Genomic DNA, 10,267 nt, shown 5'->3' on the forward strand with positions numbered 1-10,267 from the left:
AACCACTGAGGACCAAAATTGCCTAGAAGCTTGAAAGACAAAATGTGTTCAACATATTGGAAATGAACGAATGCAGTTACCCCTCCCTTCCCCAGGCTGGATTCAGCCCCTCCTTCTTACTTTCCAGCTACTGCAGGCAGTCAGGACTGTTTGCAGCAAATGGAGTCCTAGCCGCCAGTCTAGTGAGTAGTACTAAGATCTGGCCCATGGTCTGTGTTACTGAGGTGTCTAGCAGATAAAAGCAGTTCTTTCCTCCAAGTCTGTCTTTTTTTTTTTTTTTAAAGATTTTATTTATTTATTTGAGAGAAACAGTGAGAGAGAACATGAGCAAGGAGAAGGTCAGAGGGAGAAGCAGACTCCCCATGGAGCTGGGAGCCCGATGTGGGACTCAATCCCGGGGAACCCAGGATCATGACCTGAGCCGAAGGCAGTCGTCCAACCAACTGAGCCACCCAGGCGCCCCTCCTCCAAGTCTGTCTTGAACCTAGCTTCTTTTTGTGATTTTTCAGGATTAAAGGAGTGGAGCCATATTACAGAAGCAATTAGATAACTTTGAAATATGAGAAGGGGTGTATGTGTGTGCGCAAGTGTGTATTTATGTCTTTTTAAAAAAAGATTTATTTATTTATTTATTTATAAAGAGAGGGTGAATGGGGGGAGAGATTCAAGCAGACTCCCTGCTGAGCGTGGAGCCCACTTGGGGCTCCATCTCATGACCCATGAGGTCATGACCCGAGCCCAAAACGGGTCGAATGCTTAACCAACTGAGTCACTCAGGCGCCCCATCTGTCCTTTTGTATCATGGTCACCCTAGTGGGTCTGTGAAGTGGTATCTCATAGTTTGATTTGCATTTCCCTGGTGGCTAGTGGAGTGAACAGGACATCTTTGCATGTGGTCGTTGGCCATTTTTGTATCTTCTTTGGAGATATCTCTTAATCTATTGGAGATGTCTATTCAGAACCTTTGCCCGATTTATTTATTTATTTATAAAGATTTTATTTATTTGACAGAGAGATCACAAGTAGGCAGAGAGGCAGGCAGAGAGAGAGGAGGAGGCAGGCTCCCAGCTGAGCAGAGAGCCCAATGCCGGTCTTGATCCCAGGACCCTGGGATCATGACCTGAGCCGAAGGCAGAGGCTTTAACCCACTGAGCCACCAATTTGCTACTGATTTTAAAGATGTACTACCTATGCATGTCTCCTTGCACTTACTGAATTATCCGCCCACCTCCATAAGTGGGCCAGCTCCCCAGGCCCACCAGGCCTTCTCTTCTTTCCAGACTTCTTTGCCCATGCTATTCCCTGGAATACTCCTTCTCATCAGCCATTACACATTTGCCCCATTCTGGGCCTCTCCAAGCAAGAGCAATGATCCCCAGGGCGCATTGGCAGAAGCAATTCTGCCAAAGAACAAGTATCTTTTCAGGTCCAACTCTGTGCCTAGCTTTCCTGGCATCAGGGAGCTTTCCAAGCATCAGAGAACAAAACAAACTCTGTCCTCCTGTAGCTTATATTTTAATTAAAGAGGGAGACCAAAAAGAGCAACAAGATAAATATCAGGCTCAGGAGCATCAAAGTCCACCAAAAGGTGCCTTCCTCCAGGAGATCTCCCATCTCTTCCCTCCATCCCACCTCGCAATCCCTTCTTAGGGACCCCAGCTCTAGGTTCCTCTCTTCGGCCCCACCCTGACACCGGTTCTGCCTGCTCCAGCCCAGGGAAGAGCTCAGGAACAGCGTGCAAAGAATCAAAGAGCCCCTTCGGATGCACCGCAGGGCCCTGCCGCAACTTCACTCGTGGGACTGCGCATGTGCCATAGGCGGCCGCCCGTAGGTACTGACAGCCGTGCGGCAGGGCCGGCCTTCGCGCAGGCGCACTGGTGGCTGCCCGGAGCGCTTCCGCCTCCCTTCCGCCGCCGTCGCCATGGCCGCGCCGGCCTCGGACCGTATCTCGGTCTTCTCGAGCCCGCAGGAGCTAGGCGCGTCGCTAGCGCAACTGGTAGCGCAACGGGCAGCGTGCTGCCTGGCGGGAGCTCGCGCCCGCTTCGCGCTCGGCCTGTCGGGCGGCAGCCTCGTCTCCATGCTGGCCCGTGAGCTGCCCGCCGCCGCCGCCCCCGCCGGCCCCGCCAGCCTCGCGCGCTGGACCGTGGGCTTCTGCGACGAGCGCCTCGTGCCCTTCGAGCACGCCGAGAGCACGTACGGTCTCTACCGGGTGAGAGCTACGGGGGCCGCCGGGGGTCACACCGAGAGGGCCGCGCCCACCGTCCGCACCCGACTACGGGGGCCGCTGGGGGTCATATGAAGAAGGCCGCGCCCACCTCCTGAACCCCGCCACGGGGGTCGCATAGGGTCACACTCTGCCTTCTGCCACTATCTGGGAATGGCCTGCAGCGTGCCCTGAACTCCCACGTCCACTGCCACCGAGTGGGCCGGTAGGGACCTTGAAGTCTCGTTATGCTTTGTCCGGTGGCCAGGGAGAGGGAACACAGTTCAGGCGAGAGCGTGGAGGTGAAACAGTGGCCCATTCCAGGGACCCAGAGACGTTCTGGGGCGCCAGCCCGGTAGCTTGCAAGGGCAGAGTTAGGGAAGGGCCAGGCAGGAGGTATCTGGTGTGGAGCCTAGGTCTCAGTTTTCACATCTCCAGCCTGGACGCCTTCAGGATGATCTACATGCTGTTCTCGGTGCTGATGACCTCCCAGTCTGGTTATCTAACTTGTGGCCTCAGATCTTACACAATTAGGAGAACTGAGGCTTGGAGGAGGCGTGGTCTGCGCTGGGGTCCTCCAGCTGCATCGGCTAAGTCCGCCTGGGGAAAACACGCCCAGGGAGGTGTGGAAGGGGTGGGCTTGGTCAGAAGAAGCTACAGGTCACTTAGGTCCTGGTTGTGTTGTTGCCTTCTCTTTGCGTAGAAGCTTGAGCTGACGATTTCCTGGTTTCTGTTGTTGTTGTTGTTTTGTTTTGTCATCAAAAGGAAGGTCTACTGATTATCAAACATTTTCTCCACATCATCTCATGTAATTTCACAATAACCTAGGAAGTCGAGGCTGTCATTTCCTCCATTTCATAGATGGAGAAACTGGGGCCGGAAAAGGAGAGCTTGTGTGCCGGGGTCTCCTGCTGACCTGCAGGGGAGCTAAGGTTTGAACGGACCCCCCCAGGGACCCTCAGGGACGCATCTCAAGGGCAGGGGCCTCCCAGTGTGTCTTCTTCAAAAGCTTCATTAAAAACTGGGCTCACATTTCTTTCTTTTTACTTTGCATGAATTTGAAGAACTTTTGCTTTTTTTTGAACTGTACTTCCTCAAGTAACAAAATCCTAACAAAACAGTAAAAAAAAAAAAAAATGTTGCAGGGTTGTTCATTGTCCTTGTATCCAGCGCTGGGGACACAGTGGGGTGTTGGAAAGTTCCCTTATGGGACTCATAGCTCATAGTGGGGCATCGGGCACCAGCACACAGGGCAATAAATAAGGGAAGTCCACTCAGAGCATTCACATAATGCAGTGTGGACCAAAGATAATAGCATGAGAGAGAAAGTGCCTGGGATGTTTGAGCTGAGGCCTGGAGGTGTGAGGTCCTGGCCAGGGGCAGAGCTGGGGCAGAGGGTATGACAGAGACAAATGTGATGCCATGGGAACAAGTGTGGGGCAAAGATTTGCTCCTTCTGCCAGTTTCCCTGTGAGGGGAGTCCCGTGAGTTTCCTGGCCTGTCCTAACAAAGGACCACAACTTGGGTGGCTTAAAACAAGAACTTACTTTCTTAGTTCTGGAGGTCAGAGCCTAAAATCCAGGTGTTGGCAAGGCCACACTCCCTCTGGAGGCTCGAGGGGAGGATCCTTGGTCTCTTCCAGCCTCTGGGGGCTCCTGGTGTTCCTTGGCCTCCAGTCTCTGCATCTGCCTCTTCAAGGAGACCAGTCATTGGATTCAGGGCCCACACTACTCTACTTGAAGTCAACTAATGACATCTGCAAAGACCCCCTTCCGAATAAGGTCTCATTCTGAGGTTCTGGATTGGACACGAATCTTGGGGGCCACGAGTCAACCCAGTATAGGAGCACAGGATTGCTTCTGTCCTCAAGGACAGATCCGGTATACCCTGGGGCTCTGTCAGCAGGAGTGTTCTGCTTACCCTGTGTGCTCTGTGGGTCTGCTGCTGCTGAGGCCAGGGCTTCCTCTGGGCTGGGGGGATTAGCTGAGGCTGCCTCCTTCTTAGGAATGGTTTCTCAATGCCCACAGAATGTTAAGAGAGAAACATTCCGATCAACCAGCAGTTCCACTTCCAGGAACCTGCCTGACTGACACTCCAGCCCTTGGCTCCCTGGCAGGAGCCCAGGCAGAGGAGGAGGAGGAGAAAGGAATGGCTCTGAGCCTGGTGGGAAGGGGCAGCTAAGGAGAGGATCACGTGACAGAAAGAGGACACTGATACCCTGCACTGGCTTTGCTCAGTGTAATCCCTAAGGGTGTGTATCAATGGGAACCTTGGACAAAGCAGAGAGGTCTTGCCAACAGATCTGACCCTCCTTGGCTCACAGACCTTCCTTGGCTCCCCATTACCCTTAATACAGAGAGAGCTCTTACTCCTCGGGCCAGTGTTCAGGTGACTTTCCATTGCCCTATGTGGTCTGGTATGTGTACTCCATGTCCCTGGCCCTGTCCCTTGTCCCTTCTCATACAGTATTTTTTGTGGCTTCCTGCTTTTCCACTGTGGCTCAGCTTGGCATTGTCTCCCTGGCACAGGATTCCAAGATCCTGTGTGAAGGGAGGCACCAACGTGGGGGTCACAGTTGTCCCTCCTGGAGCAGATCAAATCTGGGGAGATGAGGGAAAAGGCTAGAGCCCTCCACCTTGCAGGGGACCTGACTCCAGGTGCTTCCAAAGAAATTAAATCCACCTTCCCGAGCCCGGGGCATGTGCTGTATGCTGGCCAAGGACACCCTGTAGTGGCAGCCGAAGAGAAGTCAGTGCTTACCACTGTCACATGCGGTGTAGGGGAGGCACAGGCGGGGGGTGGGTCCTCAGAGGAGGTGCTCTGAAGGACGCATAGGAGTCTCCCAGGCAAGGGCAGTGGCTTATGTGTGGGTTGGGGTCGCAGGGTCTGCAAAGCCTTGTGCAGGGCAGAGAGGGGCTGGTTTTTCTCCTGAGGTGTAAGGGACTCTGGGAGCTTTGAAACAGGACTGTGGTACAGCCACACAGGTGCTGGCTGGGGCCAGAGGCCCCCAAACATGCTGGACTTGAAAGACTCCTGGCGGAGTGCCGCCGGGATCCCAGCACACACAGAAGGTGGGTGCGATGATGGGTCTGTCCCAGGGGCCATTCGGTCACCCATGCAAACCTTGTGCCTCTGGGAGCTGCGTGTTGCTGTTGGGTGACTTTTTCCCTCTGTCTGCTGCAGACCCACTTGCTCTCCAGGCTGCCCATTCCTGACAGCCAGGTGATCACCATTAACCCCCAGCTGCCTGTGGAGGAGGCAGCGGAAGACTATGCCAAGAAGCTGAGACAGGTGAGTTGTGGTCGACCTTCTGGTTGTCCCATGCCCCCCACCCCCTACTTGGCCCCAGGGAGGCCTACTTGGCACCCAGGGAGGTGGTGGGGGAGTGGCCCAGCAGGTGGCGCTGCATGATTGTCACCAGCAAAAACTGCCCCCAGGGGTGGTTGGCAAATCCCGCCCCACCCTGGACAGATGCCAGGAGGTTCCCTCTTCTGAGAGGCCACAGCCCCACCTTTGGGTGTCTCAGGGTGGCCCAGCTTCTGACCCTCTGGGAGTGGGCTTAGGCTCTCACATCTGGGGGACAGTTGTGTCTCCAGACTCTTGGCCAGTCAAATGGATGAAACATGGAACCTCGTAGAGACCCTTTCATGCAGGTGAGACTGGGTGTTGCTCCCTGTTAAAACCACTTGGGATTCTTTTTCTGATCACTGTCTCTTTGTGGCCTTCGAGTACCCCCCACAACCTCACAGGACTGTCTTCTCCCCCATCTAGGCCTTCCAAGGGGACTCCATTCCAGTGTTTGATCTGCTAATTCTCGGGGTAGGTCCTGATGGCCACACCTGCTCGCTCTTCCCAGACCACCCCCTCCTGCAGGTGAGTGTGCCCACATGGGCCTCTGCTGACTGGGGCTTCCAGAGGGAGGGCCACTTTTGGGGGCCAGGAGGTACCCACAGCGGGGTTTAGTTAGCATCTGCCAGTTGGCTGGGCTTAACCCTTTTGAGCCTCAGTTCACCCATCTTAAAATGAGGATTTAAATCAAGTAATACAGGATCAGTAGGAGGGGTTGGAATGATCCAACAGACCATGCCGGGTGTGTGTGAGTGCTCATGAAGCTGAAGTGACCTTGTCCTTCTGTCTCCATCCCGGCCTTCCTCCCCCAGGAGCGGGAGAAGATTGTAGCCCCCATTAGTGACTCCCCAAAGCCACCACCACAGCGTGTGACCCTCACACTTCCTGTGCTGAACGCAGCTCGAACCGTCATCTTCGTGGCTACTGGAGAAGGCAAGGCAGCTGTCCTGAAGGTAATGGCCAAGGGCCCTGTTCCCAAGAAGATCAAAGGTGTGTGGGCCCAAGGATGGAATATGGCCCCAGATATCATAGTGCTGAAAGCACCAGGTGCCAAGGTACTTGAATAATTCTTGGGCTGAAGGGGAGGTGGAAGCTATAATTATAGGCTAGTTAGGAATAAACAATTATTAAAGCATATTGATGAGGTGAGGCCAAAGCTGCATTCAGGGGCAAATTCATAGCTTTGAAAAGGCAGTTTTTTTTTTTTTTTTTTTTTTTTTTTTTTTAAGATTTTATTTATTTATTTGACAGAGAGAGACCACGAGTAGGCAGAGAGGCAGGCAGAGAGAGAGAGGAGGAAGCAGGCTCCTGCTGAGCAGAGAGCCCGATGCGGGACTCGATCCCAGGACCCCGAGATCATGACCTGAGCCGAAGGCAGCGGCTTAACCCACTGAGCCACCCAGGCACCCTGAAAAGGCAGTTTTAAAAAGTATTAAATAGGGGTACCTGGCTGGCTCAGTCGGTAGAGCATGTGAGTCTTGAGCTTGGAGGTGTAAGTTCAAATCTCCACATTGGATGTAGAGGTTACTTAAAAATAAAGTCTTGGGTGCCTGGGTGGCTCAGTTGTTAAAAAAAAAAAATCTTAAAAAAAAAAAATCTTAAAAAAAATTGTTAAACAAATTGACCACTTTAGACTTGAAATGAACAATAACGTAAGTCTAGAAAAAGTCAGTGGAAGGAATACCTGACATAATCAGAAATTAATGAATTGGTTAAGGGGAGGGTGACTCTGGGCTAAGCGTCTGACTCTTGGTTTCAGCTGGGGTGGTGATCACATGGTCATGAGATTGAGCCCCACGCCTGCCTGTGCCTCTTTGGAGTCTCTCTCACTGTCCCTTTGCTTCTCACCCAACCCTCCTCATGGTCTCTCTCTCTCTCTCTCTCTAAAAAAGAAAAAAAAAATCTTCAAAAAAAAGAAATTAATGTATTGATTAGTATTCTTAAAAGCTTAGTGGTATTAGATTCCAAAGATAAACCCTTGGCAAAACTAATCAGGGAGGAAAATTATGTAGGAAGCATAAGTAAAAAAGGAGGAATAAGAAAAAAAGAAAGACAGTTAAACATAATATTTTAGGGAAATATAGAATATATAAGCTATTAAAAGTAAACAAAATAATAAAAAATATATTGTAATTGCCATCATTGAAAGACCAACTATGGGAGAAACTGGAAATATTTTTAAAAAATTAACAAATAGGGGCGCCTGGGTGGCTCAGTGGGTTAAAGCCTCTGCCTTCGGCTCAGGTCATGATCCCAGGGTCCTGGGATCGAGCCCCGCATCGGGCTCTCTGCTCCGTGGGGAGCCTGCTTCCCTTCCTGTCTCTGCCTGCCTCTCTGCCTACTTGTGATCTCTACTGTCAAATAAATAAATAAAAAATCTTAAAAAAAAAAATTAACAAATAACAATTCATCCTCCCAAACAGTTGAGCCCAGATGTCCTCATGGGCTGGCTTGGTGTTAGGGTTAAAGGTGCAGACTATAAAGAATCCAGCAGACCAGGATCTCTGCCCATGATGCCCAGCATGGCCTTGGGCAGCCACTTCACACCTCCACCCCAAGCCTCAACTTTCCGTTCTGTAGGGTGGGTTGGGAGGGCTCCTCCCTGTGGACCTCCTGAGGGTCAGTCCAGGCAATTTTAGCTCAGAGTACACTCACCTGAGTCCCCCCAAGCCTCAGCTTCCCCACCTGTAAAATGGGGCTGGGCATAGAGGTGACCTCACAGAGTGAATGGGGCAGGCCCAGCTATCAGAAAGCAGCATTTATAATTTCCACTAATTGTAAGGTCACATGGGGTGATCAGCATGCCACAGCCCATGGGCCCACATCCCGCCAGCTAAGAAGGAATTCTTTTTTAGAGATTTTATTTATTTATTTGCCTCTCTGTAGGCAGAGAGGCAGGCAGAGAGAGAGCAGGGGAAGCAGGCTTCCTGCTGAGCAGAGAGCCCGATGCGGGGCTCGGTCCCAGGACCCTGAGATCATGACCTAAGCTGAAGGTAGAGGCTTAACCCACTGAGCCACCCAGGTACCCCTAAGAAGGATTTTAAAGCAGATGGGAAAAGGAAGAAAAAGGAGAATATTCTCTGACCCATGAAAATTCCGTGGAATCTGGATTGCAGTGTCCGTGAATAAAGCTTCACGGGAACAGGCTCTGCCTATTTGTTCATGTGTCATCTGCTGCTGCTTTCGCCGTGTGAGAGCAGAGCTGCGCACTTGTGACAGGGACAGGGTGTGATCCGCAGAATGCAAGTGTGACCCCGGTCTGTGCAGGGTAGGTGTGCCAACTCCCGTGTCCTGTAGTCACGGATGATAGAAAAGGCAGGGACCGACTGAGGCTAAGACAGCTGGAAGGGCGACATCACCTCTTGAGAGTAGGACAGTCTTGTCCATGCAGGGAACTGGGAGCTCTGAGGGGCTGTGTGGATGCTGGGGGGTGCCTCATGCTCCTGCCCTTTCTATGCAGCGCATTTTGGAGGACAAGGAGGAGAACCCGCTCCCCGCTGCGTTGGTGCAGCCCCACACCGGGAAACTTTGCTGGTTCCTGGACGAGGCAGCGGCTGGACTCCTGACGGTGCCCTTTGAGAAGCATTCCACGTTGTAGCTGGCTCCGAGGGACTCCACGGCGGGGACCACAAATGGCCCTCATGGGCCAGGACCTTCCTGGGCTGGGATCCACTGCCACCACCACTCCAGGCTTCATTTTCAAAAAGCCACCTGGTGCCGCAGGAAGGCCTCAGGGTCTGGCTGCCAGCCCTGCTCTGGGGGCACTCAGCCCACCGGCCAGGGCTCTGGGGGACCAGAGATTAAAGGGAGCATTTGCTTGAAGTCTCCACTCTCTCGTGGTCCTTGGTGGGTGGTGGGAGCAGGGATGCCCCAGCTGAGTGTGTGACCCAAAGCCCTTGGCCCAGCAAGGGGAGGGCAGGGATGGGGTACCCTGGGTGAGTTTCCCAGGGTTGCCGGAGCAAAGGACCACAAAATGTATGGTTGCTCAGTTCGGGGGTGGGGGAGTCAGAAGTCTGAAATCAAGGTGTCCACAGGTTTGGATCCTTCTGGAGGCTCTGAAGGACAGTCTGTCCTATGCCATTCTTCCGGAGTTTGGTGGCTGCTGGCAGCCCTCAGCCATCCTTGGCTTGTAGACTCATCGCTCTGGTCTCCTCCGCTCTTGTCACATGTCCTCCCCTGTGTCTCTGTGTCCTCTCCCATTCTAGTAAGGACACCTGCCAGTGGATATCAGGCAGCCCTAAATCCGGGGTGATCTCTTCTCAAGATCCTTAAGAATTACAGCTGCAAATAAGGTCACTCTTGGAGGTTCCAGGGGACATGGCCTGTGTGTGTGTGTGTGTGTGTGTGTGTGTGTGTGTTTAAAAAGTAACAAAATTTACCATCTTAATCATTTTTAAGCGTCCCGTTTGCGGCATTAAGTATGTTCTCTCTGCTTTCACTGCTGTCCATCCCCAGAACTCTTGGGAATCTGAAACTACACCTATAAAACAGCCCCCCATTCTCCCCTCCCCCAGCCCCAGACACCCACAATTCGACTTTCTGACCGCTCTGGGCACCCCCCATATGTGGAATTACACGTTATTTGTGCTTCCGTGGCTGGTGTCTTTCACTCAGCATAATGTCTTCAAGGTTCATCCGTGTTGGAGGCTAGGTCAGAACCTCCTTCCTCCTTCCTCCTTCCACGGCAGAAGAACATTCCACCGTGCACATATGCCG

General features: G+C 52.5%; 1 protein-coding gene across 1 annotated transcript; it reads left to right on the forward strand.

Annotated features, from left to right (window-relative positions):
• Positions 1-1,864: 1,864 nt before the first annotated feature.
• Positions 1,865-9,373, forward strand: PGLS (6-phosphogluconolactonase). Its single transcript, XM_059389379.1, has 5 exons — positions 1,865-2,209; positions 5,387-5,494; positions 5,975-6,076; positions 6,364-6,504; positions 9,012-9,373. The coding sequence occupies exons 1-5, from the start codon at positions 1,922-1,924 to the stop codon at positions 9,147-9,149; spliced, it is 777 nt and encodes a 258-aa protein (XP_059245362.1). The 5' UTR covers positions 1,865-1,921; the 3' UTR covers positions 9,150-9,373.
• Positions 9,374-10,267: the final 894 nt, after the last annotated feature.

Source organism: Mustela nigripes, chromosome 2 (assembly GCF_022355385.1).
Source record: "Mustela nigripes isolate SB6536 chromosome 2, MUSNIG.SB6536, whole genome shotgun sequence".
Taxonomy (NCBI): Eukaryota; Metazoa; Chordata; class Mammalia; order Carnivora; family Mustelidae; genus Mustela; species Mustela nigripes.

Excerpts from the sequence above, each read along its gene's own strand:
- PGLS (XM_059389379.1), top strand. The coding sequence starts at position 1,922 with ATGGCCGCGCCGGCCTCGGACCGTATCTCGGTCTTCTCGAGCCCGCAG. Across the intron at positions 5,495-5,974 it reads ATGCCAAGAAGCTGAGACAG|GCCTTCCAAGGGGACTCCAT; the intron begins GTGAGTTGTGGT and ends TCCCCCATCTAG. Across the intron at positions 6,077-6,363 it reads CAGACCACCCCCTCCTGCAG|GAGCGGGAGAAGATTGTAGC; the intron begins GTGAGTGTGCCC and ends TTCCTCCCCCAG.